At 37.2% G+C, this 20,839-nt stretch overlaps 1 protein-coding gene across 2 annotated transcripts in view; it reads left to right on the forward strand.

Annotated features, from left to right (window-relative positions):
* The first annotated feature begins 456 nt into the window (after window positions 1-456).
* LOC134680446 (anaphase-promoting complex subunit 11-like) overlaps window positions 457-20,839 on the forward strand; it is a 71,009-nt gene continuing 50,626 nt past the window's right edge. Inside the window, exons 1-3 of one of the 2 annotated variants that reach the window (XM_063539583.1) lie at window positions 457-629; window positions 710-967; window positions 12,843-12,984. In XM_063539583.1, the coding sequence (XP_063395653.1) occupies window positions 611-629; window positions 710-945 (255 nt within the window). In that variant the 5' untranslated portion in view covers window positions 457-610 and the 3' untranslated portion in view covers window positions 946-967; window positions 12,843-12,984. Of the gene's footprint in view, window positions 630-709; window positions 968-3,977; window positions 5,399-12,842; window positions 13,021-20,839 lie in introns of those variants that run through there. The other variant, XM_063539577.1, reaches the window with a different exon arrangement.

The following is a 20,839-nucleotide window of genomic DNA, read 5'->3' on the forward strand; positions in this document are numbered from 1 at the left end:
ACAGAATTTTTAATTTCACGCCCTTTTCTACTGGAAAGTGGGTATATCAAAGTACACCCACTTTAGTATTAAAGCCAAAGTGTTATAGAGTCAGACCAAGAATAGTCTGCAGCAGATTTGATAGCCCACGCAGTGGAAGGGTTATTTTAAACGTCAAACTTCTATGAAATTATGACGTATAAATAACACTTGCAATGCAATTATGCAAAAATACAAAACGTAGTGGTTATAATCTCGTTAGCCCAGTTGCCGGACAGAGTTTTATCTGCCTCTCTCTCGCTCTCACTTATGGATGCGGTTCACCAAGGTTGCGATGCGGTGCGGTAGTGTGTTACGGATATTAGACGGTTATCAGTCGATTGCCAATTCAAGGCTAAAAGGACTCGTATCCAAGCAATAAACATATTTAAAAAATCTAAGTGTCAAACCTAACCGTTACTGTCAGTGTCAGACGAATACGAAACGAGTGTTTTTAATCGCACGACGCGCTTTTGAGTATTATTGATTATTTCTTCATAAATTTTCATCCTATTTAACGTCGTTATCTTAAGAATTAAGTACATACTACACCTAAAACTCTAACACCAAAGAGTGATGATATCGACACGATATGAAAGTGACAGTTAAAAGTCAGTACCGTACCAGGCCTTGAATCGGTTTGTTTTGTTTGTGTCGTACGGGAGTAATCCAGAAATACATTTTTGTGTAGGCTGGACGGGGGTCGCTACGTGGCGTTGGATCGCCAACGACGACAACTGCGGGATCTGTCGCATGCCGTTTGACAGTTGCTGCCCGGACTGCAAGCTGCCTGGTGACGACTGCCCGCTGGTTTGGGGCGCGTGTCGGCACTGTTTCCATATCCACTGCATTGTGAAGTGGCTGCAGTCCCAGCCCCAGCAGCAGTGCCCTATGTGTAGACAGGACTGGAAATTCAGCCACAAGTAGCCAACCAAGCAGCCCTCAACTAGTAAGTATTTCACATATTTTATCTACTCAGATCAAACAAAGTTTTGTTGTTTAGTGGTGTCGATTTCGTTTATTGGCTGACAGGCAACTATTTAACAAATCTTGAACAGTATTGGGAACACCCAATACTTAGGAACACCTAAATCTTATAAGTTAATCACAACATCAAAGAAAGATATGAATTGAATGTATTACATTGGTTTTAACAAATTTAAAATTGTAGTTGCAATAAGGATTGTGTAAAGTCAGCATCCCCGGGACCCGGGTATGTCCTTAAACTACGTCCAGGACCCGGGTATGTCTTTAACTACTTCCAGGACCCGGGTATGTCCTTAAACCACGTCCAAGACCACCGGTGGATGGGCAGCAGCCTCAAATTCGGTGTACTCGACTGCGATCACCAACCCGCCTGCCAAGCGTGGCGATTATGGCATTCACCCCCCCCTAAGGGGGAGGCCTATGTTCAGCAGTGGACGTCTTATGGCTGAGATGATGATGATGATGATGAAAGTCAGCATCAAATAGATAGTGACGACAAAAGTTGCAATAAGGATGTGTATTTGGCCACTTTGGCTGTCACTATCTATTTGAAACTGACTGTATATATTATTAAATTGCACAAAGGGACTTAATCGCGTATTTAAGTTTTAAGATTTACCTCCGACGTTTCGAGGATGGTTTTGTCCCCGTGGTCTCGGAGAAGACTATATAGATATACATATTCCTTATTGCATATAGTCTGTGTGGAAAGATAAGAGTCATAGAATGTATTGGATCACATACATTTCACAACTCTTTTTCCGCACACACTCTACATACTGTTTCTTGTTGGTCAAATAAGGAGTCTAAAAGATTACCTTACAAAATAGCAAGTGTTTATATGTTTATAACCAACATACATACAATAATTGTGTATTGAACTCTCACTTACTAATTAGCAAACGTCGGACTATAGGGGGCAGTTTGAGGGCAAGGTAAGGTTTACAAAAAAATCTTAACTTACGAGTATTATAATGTACCTAGTATTTGTAACATAGTTAATTAAATTAGTTACCCGTTATCATTATCAGACTATTCAATCTTATTTTTATTTAAAATTTAATGGATATAAAAAAATAAACACCTAACTAACGTGCAGCCTTAGAGCCGTGTTCATAGAACTTGACATGCCCAGTTAACTCATTTGTTTTGTTCCTTTCTCACAGCTGCAATTGACGGAAAAAGCCAAACGAACTTTTTCGCCATTTTGACTTATATGTAGTCCAAGTACGTTTATAAATAACGCAGTTAGTTGCTATGATATTTGGAATTTCTCATTATAAATACTAGTTACCAAATACTAAGTATAGTGCGTCAAGCAAATCTTGTCAGTAGCAATGTAAAGCAAACTAAAGTAGGGCAACACTCAAAGAGTAGTATTGCGCTAAGAAAAGCAGCAATGTACAATGTACATCGAAACAAAACTTTTTTTTCCGCTGAGCGCGCCTTGTCACGTACGTCAATTCAAATTGTCACTCGCGGATTCTCTATTGAAAATGTTTGAAATTGTTATTAATACGTATGGACGGACAATTTAAAAGCAGTGTGTGATGTTGATAAAAATGATTAACTAATTTGAAGATCTCAAAATAAAATTGTAAGTGGACTATGCCGTTAAACAAGAATGTATGAATAAAATCATTGCTTCAGCAGGTAGATGTCATACTGGATTTTCATATTTTATTAGATTTCTCAGTTGGCACTGTAGGCATTGTAGGCACCTTAGCTTTAATTAAGCACAGTCTTATTTAATATATTGGTATTTAATGGTGACACAGCAGAAATATCTCTTGAAATAGAATCGATTCAGAATGTAAACATTGTAAACCATTTGTAAACAAACAAGATGATGGCTGTCATTCGCGATCCACATGAGATCCACGCGATTTTCGAATTATTAGATCACAGTGTTGCTAACCCGCGATTTTTCAAATTTGCCGCCGTTTGCTACTGACAAGATTTGCTTGACCCAGTATACAAATACTCGAAAGTGAATTGATTGATTTGCGAACCTTACCTATCATTCTGACATGCCACGAAAATGCCCGCTGGAGTCCGACGTATGCTAATTAGTGACAATGCTTTATGTCAAAATAAAAGTTAACAAGCTAGCTTGTAATATGTTTTGGTCTGCAGAACGGATGCTTAGCATGAAGAATTTTGTAAATTGACCTGCCCGTTTCTCTCTCTATCACACAGTGTCATTGACTGTGGGCATTATGGACAAGATGATGTTTTAAATTAGTTATGGGCCAATAATTCTATCGAAAAATCTGAAGTTAGTAATAACTACAATAATGCTTAAATCTTGTAGTCGCCCAGACATGTTGTTACAGAATATGTATTTTATTTTGTATACAAGGTTGTTCCTATTTCACTTAATGTTATTTTATTTACTTATATTAATAAATAATGTTCTTGTTCCTACAAAATAATACAACTATTTATGATTTAAATAGGTCCCCTACAAATTCTACAAGTTACACAAATTCGACTACAATAACAATACGTTGTATTTCGTTAATATCGAAAGAGTGGCCGGGTGTATTGTGTTGGAAAAACAATGGCGTTTCGCGTCACAATGTGGACACGGCGAGTCGCGGCCGCGTCCTGTACGCAACAATCACTTCGCGTACGAGAGGTCAACTTCTTTCCAAGTAGCTTCGTAGGTACAGTTCGTACGGAACTTTTACTATAAAGAACAATTTGCTATTACACTGCCAAATAATTACAAATAATAATTTTATGACTTAACTACTTACTACTACTTATTATTAATTAATTAACGGTTTTTCATAAATTATTTGATAATCATTTCATTAATGATCATTTAATATATTACGCCAAGTCATAAATAACAATAACAACGTGTAGGCAAAGTTGCATAAGGCGCAATACACGAGTACCTATGCAAGTTTGAGGTGAGGTGTTAGGGCACTCAGACACACGACAAGGTGCTCGGTCGCGCGGGCTGCCTGCCGGCCGGCCGCCTCAGTCCGTGACGCGCGTCCGCGGGGACGGCCGTATACCGTATCGCGCGACCCCGTACGCCCGCGAGTGACGACTTACGTACACATGCGCTCCTTATACTATAACTCTCCTTTTATAGTACGAGTGACGCTTCAATAATGCTGATGGTACAGACCAACACACAACCCATGAAGAACAGCAAAATTAAAGGTCCACCTCCTATCCCGCCGCGGCCCAACCAGAGCGTCGTCGCCGAGGCCCTAGCGAAAACGAGGAAAGCGGTCGCCGACTCCAAGGCCAGTCTCGTCAAATCTCGGACGCTGTCTAAGGATCGGCAAGCTACGACCAAAGCCAAAACTTTAGATCGGAGTTCCGCTAGCCCTTCGTCGGTTTCACCTAAACAGAATGGTTTGGCCAGAGTAAAATCGTTCATTAAAGATGTCATCAGCGACCGAAGCTCCTCGTCCGATGAGAGAAAATCCAGCGGCCAAAACTCAAGGCGGAGCTCCAGCGACAGCAGCTCCATACAGTCCCCAGCTTCGAATAAGAGATCCAACGAATCACTTAATTCTAAAGCGGTTAAAACATGTAAACAAATTTTAGTAAGGTCCTTGTCGACATCGAATAAACTAGATCAAGACGCTAAGGGTAAAGTCACGAAGTCATCAAGTTTCGTGGAAAAAACCTTACCTTTGCGTAAAGCACCACCGCCGCCTTTATCACCAAAACCTAAGTTAAAACCAATGAAACCTTTACCTGTACATAGGAATTCCTTAGAAAGAAAGAAATCAATACCATCGTCTCCAAATTCTCCAACGACTTCAACTCCCGAAGTAAGTCCTTATTCGTCGCCAGTAGATGCTAAACCTCCACAGAGCCCGATAGAAGCACCTTACGCCACGGTAGAGGAAGTTCAGGAATTCGACGACAGATTACGAAATAGCCCATCAAAGCAAGTCAATAACCTCCCGGATACACAAAACGCCCCCGACACTCCTAATCGTGACGAAACTGTAAATAAAAATAACAATTCACTCGAACGAAAAACCTCTCGTGTCACCGAGATGCTAATTTCAGAAATAATTGCCAGTAGAAACAATAAAAAGAACGAAGCTAATACAGTAATAGATAAAGGCAAGGATTCCGAGAATATGAGTAACGGCAATGATTCGCCGGGGATAGTGATGAAGGATATGAATAACCACGAAATGTTGATCTACGAGCTGCAGACGATGCGCTCGCAGTCGAACGTGCCAGAGACGTTGGAGCCAAAGGACCCTGTGGTCGAAAGAAGTGAAAAGTGTGATTCTGAGGACTCCGAACAAAATTATGCTATGTCGTCAATGTCCAATTTCAGTGGGAACACAGATGATGAGAGTGATCAGGCCTATGCGTATATCGTCGACGATGATCTCAAATCAAGGTACAAACTTAAAAATAACTATCTAATACACTGACTCATAACTGACTTCGATATAATGTAACTCATATTATAGGACAAACCACCTGTGCCCGAGGCTGGATTCTAACCTTGATTCTAAGCAGCAATTTCAGCATTTGCTCAATTTACTTTTGGGATTATTGTGTTTAAATAACACCAATCGAAATATTCATAAATCTTTGTGTCTATAAATTCTACAGTAATGTAGGCATATTTTGGCAGATTTGTATTCGAAGACGTGTACCGTGTACCTAAACAATAAGACGATCAATCGGAGTTCGTGTACGTACGGAAATACGTTTAAGTACGTCTAATTTAACCAAACAATCGTGAAAGGTAAAGCCACTATCTGCGTTGTATGTAAGCGGCGAGTTATCTTGTTAAAGCTCCGCTCCGCTACATTGTTTTGCTCGTGTCCGTCTTCCGCTGTTGCTGTTTACGTACGAGTACCGTACGTGGCGCATCTAGCCGGCTCGAAAGGTCAGTCGCGATCAAACCCGGTTATCTTCGTCCGGCTTAGCCTCCGTACTAAATATCACCTTTCCAGGTCACTTTTTAACAGTTTTAACCGCCTTAAAACCGCCCTTACTTTGTTATTGTTATGGATATGGACTATAGCTATAATATATGTATGTCTTTTGGGTTATAACGTGTGATTTACGAGTTTTCTTGGCAAAAGGCGCATATATACATATTATACATAGCTGTTTAGTTGGTGTTTCGAAGTTGTAAAACATGTACCTACGGTTCCTTTAATACCTAATATTAACGCGCTTCATGCAAATAAGAAAATATATAAGAAGAATCTTTTATAGATATTTATGTTTACGCAGTACTTTTAATTTAAATTGAGTATTGCTAATCGCTTAAACCATAGAATAATGTTACAACAAAAATGTTAACTTTAACAATATCTGGTATTATCAAAATAAATTTACATTGCCTCTAATCAGCACCACACCGTTTGCGGTTTGTGAACGTTGTAGTATGACTTGTATGCATATTACGCGCGCTATAAATGGACTTGTTTCCTGGTGAGTCAAAGTCAATTCATGTCAATCAATTTCTGATATGCAGACCCTGTATGTCTAATCTTTAAAAAGAAAGAAGCTGACTTAATATATTGAACATTAGATACAAGTATAAACAGATCACTTATTAAGTATGTACCTATCAAATATTTACTTGGATCATTTTACTATGAGCTTCACCACTTAGATACAGTGCCAACCACTTAAATAGCCTCACCTATATATTGTGAGTATTATAATTATACGTGATAATTTTTATCAATATATCTTAAATTTGAATTGTACGCCCTGACGTTTATCGAACAACACATTCACAAGTCCGAACTTGTCTGCGCGCGAAACGTCGTGGACGCAAGAGCTAATACGAGTCTTCCACATGAATAGCCTCAGTGTAACATAATTGTCCAAACCGTGCATTTATGTTTCGCTTTCAATAGTACATTACTACAGAGGCCGGGACAAAAGGGGTTGCCGGCCGAAGACATATAGACGGCCGAGCGAAGCGAGGCCGGATAGGTCTGAGCGCGGGCAACCCCATTTCCCGCCGAGGTATGTATAGTGCTTTTCTCAAACATGCAATGAAATAAATAAAATAAAAAATCCACGAAACCCAAGTTTTATTTATAGAAAAAACTAAAAGTAAACTACACCCAAAATATAACCAACACGTACCTATATCATTATCACGCGTATGTTTTACACGAGTCGTGTATTTTTACTACCCGTATATTTTCATGTATCTTTGATTTTTTCCCCTTGTATCCGTCTGACTGTCGTTTTCGTCACATAAGTTTACATAGTCTTTCATATTGATATCATGTTTCACATACATCGTTGCTTTATGCATGGAGTAAATAAGTATAATTTCCACAGTGTTGATGAATTTGTAGTTACATCCATTTAAAATATGCCACAAAACTGTTTCTAATAAACTGTAAGCCATATTTCTTAGTTTCTCAAATAATAAAATTGCCATAAGCAACCATATACATACTTCGTCTTTGACTTAGCGGCAGAGGCAGCAAGTTATTTCATCATCAAAATCAATTCTGCTTACGCTGCCAATTCCAACACCTACGATTACAATTAATATTAATTTCATTATTTCGTCGGAACTCATATTAAAGTAAAAAAATCAACAACGCACCATAAATCCAATAAAACAGAATGAAAATTTTTCAACTTTACCTCCATAACAATTTAAAAAAAATAACTACGCGTGTTTGAGTAGACCTTTTTACCGCTAACGTTTAGATGAAATATTTTAAATGTTTTTATTTGTGTAGTTAAATTAATTTAAAATTATAAAATTTGGTTAATAATGTATTATTTTATGTTCATGTTGATTTTATACAAATAAAACTGCAAATTATAGCAAACATTGTTTTTTGTTTTTTTTTTATAGGCGTAGTGGCAGTGTCATTACGAACCATAAAGCCAATACTGCCTCTAGTTTTTTTTTTATGGATGAATGCCACGATGCTGTGTCACAAATATCTGTGAAATGAAAATTAAAAAAGAGGACTTTGCCGGCCTAGGCCTGCAAGATTTGTATGAAATTCCATTAAATACCTTTTGTCCTAGCCGCACCTGAAACGTCATACTTCGCAGCCTATTATAAGGAACATAACATCAATATTTCATTGCATGTTTGAGAAAATTTATTTTATTATGATTAGATAATACAGAAGGCATTCTATTAAGTACCTGCAGTAACGCGATAAACACAATGTTTTTGTGACTATAGGACGTGGCAAAAACTTACAAGTTTAGAAATTGAAAAGGTTAATTTTTATTTAACTCATAAACTATCCCATCGTGAGATAGCTAAAAAAATAGGTCGCAGCCCTAAAGTTATTAATAATTATGTTAAAAATAAGGAAAATTACGGCCACCAGTATAAAGGACGCATAAAATTTGCCACTATGGATCGTGAACGTCGACTTATTTTACGCTCTGCTTCAAATTCCACCAAGACCGCCAGGCAGATAGCTAGTGAAATAAATACTAGAGTATCTCTCTCTACAGTTCGACGAATTATTAGAACATAATCCCACCTCAAACGAAAAATATCATGATTAAACCTCCTTTGCGCGAACAACATGTGGCGGATCGACTGTCTTTTGCCAAAAAGTACATGTGCTCGAAAACCGAGTGGCGAAATGTGATTTTTAGTGATGAGAAAAAGTTTAATCTAGATGGTCCAGATGGATTTAAATATTATTTTCATGACCTAAGGAAAGATCCGAAAGTACTATCACGTCATCACTCAACTCTCGGATGGGTGATGGTTTGGGGAGCAATTTCTTACTATGGTACTGTTGATTTAATTATGGTAGATGGAAGACTAAATGCTGAAAAGTATTTAAATTTATTAAAAGAAACAAAAAGTAAGATCAGAAACGTAATAAGTAGAAAAAAAAATGCTTTTCAGCATGATAATGCTCCCATACACACGTCAGCCATAGTTACAAAGTCGTTTGATGAAAACCAGATTGAAGTTCTAGATTGGCCATCCTTGTCTCCTGATCTGAACATTATGGAGAATGCCTAGGGTTGGCTGTCTCGGCAAGTTTATTACAACGGAATACAGTTTAGTAATAAAGAAGAACTGATTCAAGCTATTTACACTTTTTGGGATTCTGTGGACGTTAATTACACAGATTCTTTATATGAATCACTGCCTAATCATATTTTCGAATTAATAAGGTCTAATGGAAGGTATACAAAATATTAAACGAAAGAGTTTTAATAACTAAAAAGTATCCTTTAGCATGTGAGGCTATTCAAGTGGAAGGGCCAATTATTTGTTTGACGTTACTTCTTAAAACTTTGATTAGATAACAATAAATATTTTATTTACTATTACAAGGCTTCTTGTTTTATTTCATATTTAATGTTTAATGTATATCTCCTTTTTATATTACTATGAGAAATATTAATTTTGGTGAGTGAGGCTATTCAAGTGGCTGGCACTGTATGTCTCAAATGTACGTATTAATAAGTTTAAATACAAAGTTCCAGTTATTTTTACTGTTTATGTAAGCGGTATCTAAGTAACTAAACTACGGTTAAAATACAGGTGGTTATGCCAGTTGTAATGTGTGTACACACTTCAGACACTTTAATACTATCGCATTCCTTAAATGACTCACCTATATTTATATACTTATCCTACTAAATACGATCGATTTTACCGTTTGCCACTGTTAAAAAGAGGTAATTGTGAATTTTCACAGTAATTATGGGAAATTTCATAAGTTTCTGCTGAGTCCCTCAGTTGGGCGACCGGCCCTTTGCATTTATTGCATTTAACTGCGAGACATTGAACATAACATTTATAAGGCGAGAGAAATAGAAGATTGTTAACCAAGGGATGAAAGGCACTCATTTCTGCCGAGGTAGTTTGGCCAATTGTCCGAGGCTGAAATTGATGCCTTTCACTCGAGTTAAACACTCTATTCATTTCGAACACGAAGAAAGTAAAATGCACGTGTTTTTTTTAAAACATGACTAAATATAATTTTTAATACAGTTGCTCAAAAAGTGCTACTTTACGTAGCTGTTTAGCGTGCGGAAAGTTGGTTATCTCGAACTAGTGCTTTTTACTTTTCCAATTTTTTTTAATTTATACTTGTTCCAATTCACGACTACTTATTGATGAGTGTTAATATTAGTTTCCTTTAAACGTCGTAATCAGCATAAAAACCTACCGTTAATGTAAGAATACGAAAAATATTACATATTTCATATTTAATTACTTACCTGTTCATGATTATAACACGTTTATTTTTTAATATTCAATATTGAAAATTCCGTTCTTAATAAGTTGACTGAATGGAACGGAATAGCTGTCAAACGCCCATAGATATAATATACTTAAAGACGACTTCTAACCGAGCTGTCACTGTTACCACTTTTGTTTAGTGTACGATTAACAATGTTTTTCTTATTTTTTCGCAACTGTATTAAAAAACGTCGTTCGATACACGTGCGGAAATGTCATTCTTCACTCGTCCCGAGTCTTGCCACTCGCCTGCGGCTCGTGGCAAGATATCTCGGTACTCGTGAAGTAATGACATACCTTCCGCACTAGCATCGAAATGTACTATTTTTATAGTATGTTTTGAGGGTAACTACTTTCAATTAGCAAATTAGGCAAAAGTGTCGTTGTTTATGGAATGGGGAATCAAATATCAGAATGGAAATTGTATAACAAATCCATTTATATCCAAATATCAATTGCTTATCGTAAAAAAAATATCGTAATTCGAACTTAAAATGCTCTAGTGCAAAAACGTATCATTATCTGCACACCTTTTAGAACAACAATGACCCTCTTTCAGAGCATGAGAAATGAAAACGTTTTTGTCGATATACTTCAAGAAAATGCCTGCATTTTATTTATATAACACTGCTACGAACAGTGTGCAAGATTCAGCAAAGTTGGGTAACTGGAGCATTTTCGGTGCAGCAGTACCTGTTAACAGGCTCTATTAGAGATAAAGCACGGATTCGTTCCCGCACTGCGCCAGACCTCACATTTGCATTGCGGCCACAAAACGAGCTCTGTTTAAATACCCCGGCAGACTGTTGCACGGTGATATAGGTCAATTAAATTTACCAAATTAATTAGCATTTCAATTCATTTACTTTGTAGCTTACAAAGACTTATTTTTGTGTATGCACAGAATTAGAACTAAACAGATTAACTAGTTGATGTGTAAGGGTGGTATACAAGTATTCCACCTGTCCAATTTCTAGGTCCAATGCGCAATTGCGCATTGCCTCCCACTTCTGATTAACGCTACGTCTTACGTAGGCGAACAACGCGCGAACGCGGCGCGGCGCGGCGCGGCGAAATCAATCCTTTGATGCCCATAGAAGTGTCCTACGTAAGCGATCTCGTTGCGAACGCGGTGCGGCGCGATTTGCACGCGAATGTCAGGCGGCGCGGCGCGGCTCGCGTTCGCGCGTTGTTCGCCTACGTAAGACGTAGCGTAAGCAAAATGTGAGACGCAACGCAAATACATAATGGAATAATAATACTATTACATTACTTATTCTTGACGTTGGACCAAGAAATTGGACAGGTGGAATACTATCTTAAGGTAGGAGACCATACACGCGTGGTAATGGCTACCTAACTATCGCAATTAGAAAAGGGAATAGAAGTTTATAGGTATTGAAAATAAATAAATACATGATATTTTATAAATATAATGGTATTTATTTGCACACTCTAAATTAAGTGCGTTGCGTAATTACATTAGTGTTTAATTTTCAATTTTTTCAAATGTTATTACACTATGTATTTATATTGCTATGGCATATAATACAAGTACCTACCAATCTGGATTCATTCGAAGTTCGAAGCTTACCATTTTCACATTTCACAACCGAAAATAGACCCACGCGGAGGTATGTCATAATTTTTGTTTCTGACATGTCTTCGCGAAAAGCTTAATGTGATTGTGATGAAGCTTAATGTGATGATGTAACAAACTCCTTATAGCCATAAACTAGAACAAATTATAACATCCGTGTATAAGCGTCGTCGTTGTTGTAAATTAAAGAGCATCAGGGTAACTTTTTTATTTTGTCAGTAATCCAGTTAATCGACTAATCGTTCTATGACAACCCTATTTATTGGGACTTAACAACGTTTTAAGCTCATCTGCACCCAGCCGCAAAATTGCATGACTTCTTTATGACTGAAGTCATTCATAACCTAATCTACCTATGTATATTGCAGCCGGCTGCAACTATCTGCTGATCTGCTCCCCTCCCCTTGAGAAAGACCTAACCGTAATCGCGAGAAAAGAGAATGATGTTACAGGGATAGGCGGTAAAGTCTACAGATACAGAATACAATACATAAACATAATATGTGGAGTTGTAACAGAAGCTTTATCTCGACTCAACCTCTAGTGAAATCTAGTGGTTTAATATTTCTCTTAATAACATCATTTGGAAACGTAAGGTTACTCCGAGTAACTCGTATTAGTTATACCACTTATACCTAGGTATGGAGTTTCATTTGTGTTCCACGTATTCTTACATAGGTATATGAGATCGTGAAGAGCAGTAGGCATGTAGGCTCCAGTTGGTTGTAGATAAGGATTATATTTAGTTGCTTATTAATCTAAAACAATGGTAGTAGATTTAATCTGATGTTTCGTAATCCCGGGGTTTAACCTATCGATGATTTCTCAAAAGTAATAAACGTGACTAAATATTATTTTCATTTATATCCACGGCTGGCAAAGAAAAACATCCTCTAAGAACCGGTCGCATAAAAAAGCCTAAAATTCTAGACGAACAACATGTCACGAGTTTCCATTAAGTAACTGGAAATTAAACAACAGGTTGTTCTAATGATGTATTTGTTTCAGGTTACGCAAACAGTTCAAAGCGATCAGCACGATGTCGCTGCAGGGTCTCCCGCCGCTGCCGAAGAGTCTGAGCGGCTTCGCGGAGGGCGAGCCGGAGTCCCCGCCCGCCGCCGTCGTGGACGACCAGAAGCCCCCCACTGATCTCGACTCGCAACTCACCTATTTGAAAAAAGAAATGGTAAGCATTTTTTTCTAATTTTAGGGCTCATTTAGACATTTTAGACGATGCGAGAACTCGCATGCGAGTTTCATTACATTGCGGTTTTTGATTGGTCGATTGAATTGGACGTAACCAACAGTCCGCAATGTAACTAAAATCGCATGCCAGTTCGCGCACCGTCTAAATCAGTCCTTAGTCATTTACGCGCGAGAGAACTTAGTTGGTCAATGTATTTAAGATGAAAAGCTGTTTGTGTGTAACTGAACAATTAGGTATGTAGCTCATTAGATGGTGCTATTTTAATTTTATCAGAAGTTTCATAATACGTTTTTACTGTCGAGAATCTTCCTCGATAGTTCCTACTTTTGCCTAAACCGTCATGGAATGCTGTGCGCCCCCTTTTTTGGTGCCCCGCTTTTTACGGCCTTCCAGTGTAAAAACTAATGCGTACACAATCTGTGGCACATAACACATAACTCCAACTGATAAGACAGGATTTCTTACTTGTGTGAAAGTCTGTAATTTCTGTAAATAAGTATATTCGTTTATTATGTTTTAGATTAATTAATTGAACATCTTTATTATGTGATTTAGTGACTGATCTTAGTAAGTTTATGTCAACACAAATAAAAAGGGAACTTTTTTTTTTTTCTGGCTTACTCCCTGCAAACTGCTGCTGCTGTTGCTGAAAGGGAACATTCTGGATTTTTTTGAGTTTGACGGCCTGTGCAGAAGCGATAATTTTTAAACGTGCATTTTATGAGCAATCTACCCATAATAATTTTTCAAGTTTCCTCTTGCCGCGTCTGGATATTATTACGGCCTAGTAAAGTTTTTATTTTACACTAGAAGGTAACACAGTTAACACACGGAGGATCATTACTTGATCTTCTTATATGACTCAACTATGAAGTTAATATACCCGGTTCGTAGGTAGGTATTATGTTTATGAGTAAATATATAAATATTTTATGATTTTATTCACATTCCGTATCTTTTTTATTAAAGAATTCATGGAAAGATTTGCAGACAGATTTATATATGTATTGTTTGATTCGTACAATGACGTGTACCTAGCTAAGTACATAGTTGAGAGAACTAATGGTTTTATTAAATAAAAGATTGTAGGTTAGATACCTATCGCAGAAAAATGATCAATTATTAGGTAAAATAGAAGTCGTATTCCTACAACATAATCATTTTATATGTTCCAAACATTCTGCAATGAAATCTACACAGAAACATAAATCATACACGTACATGGCAACGCGGTCAATCATAGCATAGCCGTTTACCGTTTTAGTAAATACTTGATGAAAAACTTGCGTATCGTGACACCGAAAATAGAATAACTCCCCTGTTACCTGCAGCTCGTACAAATATGGTAACATGACATAAAATAAACACTGACTAAAACATGCACTCGTAGGTACCTACCTACACAAGCTAAACTAAGTTCGCTTGAATTTTATCATTTTTATGTGTTTACACACGGGTTATTTCAGCATAATATAACATAAAATTAGGTCCTGTCTGCTGCCTGCTACTTCGTCTGTAATAACTTATGTCGTATGTCCTTCCTTGGGACTCCAATCTCCATACTCGTTTAAATGGTTTCAGCGGTTTAAACGTGAAGAGATAATCCGTTACTCCCAAAACAAGTATAGCCGGGTGTTGTAGCAATGCAAGCAATTACAGATTGCAGGCACGTTTGAAAAAACAGATGTTGTACGCATTTTCAAGTTTATCGCCGGCCGCTGGTTCACGGAGTAATGTTCGTTTCGGTTTACGCGTTCCCTTTTACGTGTTTGGCAACATTCACCATGTGCGTACCGTGCCACCGATATGTTTGTTCTTTATTGCCATCAAAGAATTCGTTTGGACTTTACTATATGTGGTTAATCAATTTCTTTCATTGGGTATAATCAAAAGATAAGAATTACTTTTGTATTCATTAGTGGATTAGTTGATATTTACACAAAGTGATTAGTTTTTCACCAATAGTCCAGATATTTGCAATGTTCGAACGTCTCTGCATTCCCTTATTTGTTTAGTTTCAGTTCTGTTATCAACGAACTAGTATGACTAATCTTTTAATTAAAGAGTCTTACTCGTAACAGTTACAGTTAACATTAATACTTTATGCCCAACCTGTAAATTCCTAAAAATTCAAAATGGACTCCTCTGAGTGAGTTCAGCCCACAGATTACCAGTTCGGACGATATCAGCCTGTCAGTTGGTCGGAACTGTTACATTTTACCATAACATTCGTAATTTGCGATTGCGATTAACCATAACATTCGTAACTTGTTCGACTGTCGAAGTGGCATGCCTTTGTTTTGCTAATAGCGGCAATAGCCAAGGACTTTGGTTACAAAACGCTTATTCAAAAATTATACAGGGTGTTACTGACCATCGGGCTTTAAATCCAGGGCTCGATTCTACTCGCTAAACTGAGCTACTTTTATTATGGCACCAACCCCGAATTTTTTTTTACTTTTTCATACATTTTGGCTGATCAGATGTCGACGTTTTCTATGGAAAAGCCAAAAAAAAAATCCCCGATTTTAGGGTTGGTCCCATAGTAAAAGTAGCTCAATTTAGCGAGTAAAATCAAACCCTGGAATTAAAGCCCCTTGGTCAGACACATACTGTAGAGATACACACGGTTCCTCGTTTTACCTGACACAAAATCTAGACGTAAATGTCCATCCTAGATTGTCTGGTATAAAGGGATTGTGTCTCAAATACAGATTCTGACAAGAGACGTACAAATATAAGTAATAGATGTATGTATATACAAACGTATTGTTTGTCTACTCATTATGTAAAACATGCAGTTCTCACAGATATCGTATTAGTTTAATTGTGTACACAGAACTATTTACAAGTTATTATTATCCGCTAGAACTAACAACGTATTAGCGTCTTTTACTGCCATGAACTGCCAAGAGCCATGTCTTACCACAACTCGAAGAGTGTGCAATCCATGTCAATGATTTATTTGCATATTATTTATTTACCTGGCGATAATTTGAAGTTTTATGTAATGTTCTTTAACACTGTCTCAATAATAATACAAAGTACTTACAAAAAAAAAAACACTTCCAAACAAACAAACAAACTAGGAGCGGTCACTATAGTACACGGGAAAAGCATCGATGGTTTTCGGACGCGAGTATTGCGCTCGTGACAGGCAAGGGAGGATTAAATTAATTGATATTGCAAGCAAATTTGAACGTTATTATATTACGTATGAATTAAAATCCATATTCCTATAAATCCATATAATGAAAATCTACCTAATTAACCCCTAAAATCCGATGTTTGTTTATTTACTGGCACCTTATTCCACTGTATTAAGGCAAGAAATGTATAAGTAAATACATGTCTAATGTTGTCGGTAGGTACCTTTGTCCGCAAAAGTAACAGATAATCGCCGTCATTATCGCAATACCGCTCAGCAGGCTGTGACGATGACGCAAAAACACGTAATAGATGCCTCATGTGCACTGTATGGTGTGTGAACGTTGAGTGTAATGCATTTGTGTCATCATACCTTTAGATGCCATTATACCTATAGGTACATAATAATTATATACAAGATAAACTAACAGTGCGTAGTTGCGCTTGCAATTTGCATTTAGGCGATTAACACACGAACTGCGCAATCTGAATCGCCTGGGTAAAGACGAAAGCCGAATATCACCAAATATCACGTGTGGGAGAGGGGAAAATATCCTCAAAACACGTCACGCAATTAATCCACGCCTCTAATGCAAAAAAAGGAATTTATGTATATTTCTACACGCAGTAGATATTTTTAGGGTTCCGTACCAAAAAGGTATTTCAATAATTGCATTTATCACTATACTCTCGGCATTGAAAATGCCTAATTCTATTGTTTGTTCATTTATCTGCGCCTTCTAAGACAGCGTACATTTTATTGTTTTTTTTCTTGAATTATTTCTTAGCCCGGAAATCCGTCTCCTATAAAAGGCGTAAACTACTGTTTTTATAGTAACCACAGTATCCGAAACCTCACTGCCTTGTTTTCCTAGTTTACCCCACGCAACAGATACTATCAACCGTGTTCACTGTTCAATAACAAGTTTAAGGCAATTATCAAGTATTTGCACGCAGCCTTGTGCCGGTAATTAATTTGCGTCCTACTGAGTTCTAACGTTATAAGTAAGTATGCAAACTCAATAGAGTTGTATTTGCAGTATACACGTTTTTCTTTATGCATTATGAACTTCATATGATACTGATTTCCCTGTTGCACGCGGTTACCTTATCTGCCAAGTCGAGCAAAAGAAAGACCCACGTCCCAATTTTCAGGCCGTTACAAAAACGTCTATACGTACCGTCTGACCAATATGCTTTTTAAACGGGAGTGAAAATTAAGGGCAGAGGCGTTTGACCAGCAGTGGAACACTACATATAACGGGCTAATAAACAAAATTATTTTTGTTCGTTATTAAATGCATTCCTTATGTTTTTCTTTTTGCTTGTCTGAAAGTGAAGGTTAACTTTAGTGGCATTAAATCCACCTTTCGTAGGATACGTTTTTCGTATGTGACAAAATGATTAAGTGTAAATAAATCTAACACTATTCCATAGAGGAAAATCTAGGCTAGCGTAGTGATATGTGCTTGTGTTCTATTAAACTTTAAGACCTATCTAATCAGGGGTGTCGGGGGGTTGGGGTAGACTTAATTACTAAACCCTGATTAGTCTTATTCTATTTAACTTAATGTTTAAGAAAACTAACGGTATTATCGAAGTTTAAATTGACTGTCCAATTATTGCAGTTTGACCAGTTATTGCACGTAAATGTAATTAACAATGTACTCGTATTAACTATTAACGTCCATCAAACATAATGCAAGACTGTCTAGTAAACATTACATACAGCAAATATAGGTGAGTAAGTTTTTGTGCCGGTTTGGCTTTGGCCCCGCGATCATTATGATTATGACATACAACTGTTATACACAATTACCTATTCAGTGGTACTTTCGAATCCGATATAGAGAGATGGTGTTAAGTAGGATATACAGTACAGTAAATATCTAGATAAATTTAAGATTTTGACTCCACACTGGGGAGTCTGTTACTAGGCGTTAAATCCAACCAGTTTACGGTGAAATGAGAACTGCCTGCCTGCCTTGTGAGGTTGGTATTGTGTACCTATTCTACTCTCTGTTGAAAAAAATTAATGATCCCCATTTTATTAGCCCGCGATGTGGGGAGGTTAACTGATCAGCTTGTAAAATGGAAAACACTATAAGTACTATAGGTTAATAGCAGGTGGTCATGCGTCTTTTGAATTAATAAAATCTTAACACGATAGGTACCTATACTAAAAATATGTTACAACTCAAATTCCCTAGAATTATTACCGATATCTAAGTGTGTAGATCTACATACAGGTGTTGTCTACGTCCGGCTTGTCCATAAAATCAAATTGACACTCGTTATTGTTTGCATACATTATCTTTAGATCTCTTACGGCGGGTCGGGTGGGCGTAACTGCAGCTCTTGTTATGGCTCCATTTACGGCTCCATGGCTATTAAGGAAACAATAAAAGATCAATAATATGACAGCAGGTATTATGTTTGAATTATCTGAGTTGTAATAAGTTTGCACTCTTTATTTTAGCATCCTGTCTTGTATAGGTATATTTACATACATAGCTTCGCATAAGGTTTTTAGACAACTTCTGAGGCTATTTATTCAAATTTATGAGGATCCCCATAAGTTTTTGTTCGGAAATTGTTTACGAGACTAACAGTTATGGGGATGTTTAATATTTAATACCGATACCGTTCTAAAACATTATCAACTATGTTAATCAAAATACATTACTCTTACTTGCAACTTCACTAAAGAGCCAAACATATATCATCATCATCAAAATCATCATTTATTTAAGAGGTAGACTCTTGTCGGTGGAGCGATTTCCATGCATGTCGGTCCTCTGCCTTCTTCTTGACAGCCTGATACGACACGACGTTGAGCTTTTCCTTTACTTGATCTATATACGTTCTCCTTGGTCTCCCCCTCCGTCTCCTGGCCTCAACTCTCCCTTCAATAATATTTTTGATTAATTCGTCATGTCGTAGCAGGTGTCCAAGCATCTTTACTCTTCTGTTTTCTATGGTTCTCAACAAACTCCCATTCTCTCCTACAATGCGTTAATTAAACTTCTTCGTTTGTTTACTTCTCTGTCCAACTGACCTTTGCCATTCGACGCCAACACCACATTAAAAAAAACCTCAAAATATAAATTCAAATAATTTCGAACTTGAAATCACTAACCTCCCTAAAATCATTTACCTAAACTTTTGCTTTCAGTATCGTCTGTTTATTAAAGTGTTATCGTTTCTCAAAACAATGCTTTTTACCTTCCTTTTAAGTTCTTTGCCGAGCGCGGTGCACCTTATGTTGCTTCTTCCCTAAGTATACACATTTAGAAACCACTTAGCCAAATGGATCCCTTGTAAAAAGTCCGCTAACAGTCAGTCACTTGTTTTCTCCATCTGCCTTGTTTGACTTTCAATTTTAAGCTGTTACTTTTCATGTAGCGTGTTTTATAAGGAATGTAATGAAAGCCGAATTTATCTGCGCGTCGAATAAAGTCAACTTTCTATGCTCTTTTGTAGACGAGCCGGCTTCCCACGCAATTGTTTTCCGTTGCCCAATATGCACCGTAGCTAAGCTTGAGCAAGCCGATACAGTTATATCATGACCATGTAAACAACTCTTATTTGCGTCAAATCAACTATCTACTTAGCGTAGATGGAATGCAATATTGTATTTACTCATAAATTATCTGCATTTGTGTAACATAATATCTCCATTGCTGCTTTTATCATGATATAATTCTACCTTTATATACAAAACGCTGATTACAGATGTCACAGTATTCAAATTACGACTACACAATATGCAAATTAAAATTAATAAATATATAATTACATAACCCATTCAAGCTTATTTCGGTCACAGCTAAATTAAACCTGTTTCCGAATCTCTTACATGGCATCTTCGATTCTGTTTAAAAATACTGTAGCATTTAATTAAAATATTTATATGGTCGACATTTAGTATCTAGTCCACGGCGTGTGCCAGCGATTGATGTTGAACATTCGGCGCTGGCTGTTAACCCTCCCGTATTGTCTGTCAAATAAGATCACATCCGCATCTCCGGCAGGCAAGACGCCAGGACCAAATTAATCCCCTACTCTGATTATTGCTTACTGAACCTATAGGCACTTATAATACATATTAGTGTGATATTTCATAAGATTTCAAGAATAAATTATAATTATTATGCGTGAGTTATGTTAAACTTATGGCATTCAGTGGGTAGTGATTAAAAATGTGATTTGTGTTTACCCGAATATTTGTTAATTAATCTGTGGGTAGTCGCGAAAATTACCCTTCTCTCCTACCCGCCAATTCTAATGAGGGAAAAGTAAGAAATTTAACTTACCATGGGATGGAGGGATCATTCTCGCTTGGCGCTTGAACCAGTAACATGTAGCACGAAGGTGACGGCTTGTTTTTAACTAAATATTGTCAAAGAGTGTTGAAGTAAGAAGTTGGAGTAAAATAAAAGTAATTGATTGTACGAAGGACTTTGATTCATCACAAGTCAGAAGCGGTGATCAACGGCGCCCATAAAAGGACTGGAACGTGTGAGTACCTAGTATACATATACATATTTTATATACTCAGACGTTATGGTAGTAAGTTTTAAGTTGCAATGCTTGTAACCTCAAAACCTGATTAAGAATACATGTAGATTCGCGATCATGGTCAAGTTGC

The sequence above is a fragment of the Cydia fagiglandana genome, chromosome 1 (assembly GCF_963556715.1).
Source record: "Cydia fagiglandana chromosome 1, ilCydFagi1.1, whole genome shotgun sequence".
Taxonomy (NCBI): domain Eukaryota; kingdom Metazoa; phylum Arthropoda; class Insecta; order Lepidoptera; family Tortricidae; genus Cydia; species Cydia fagiglandana.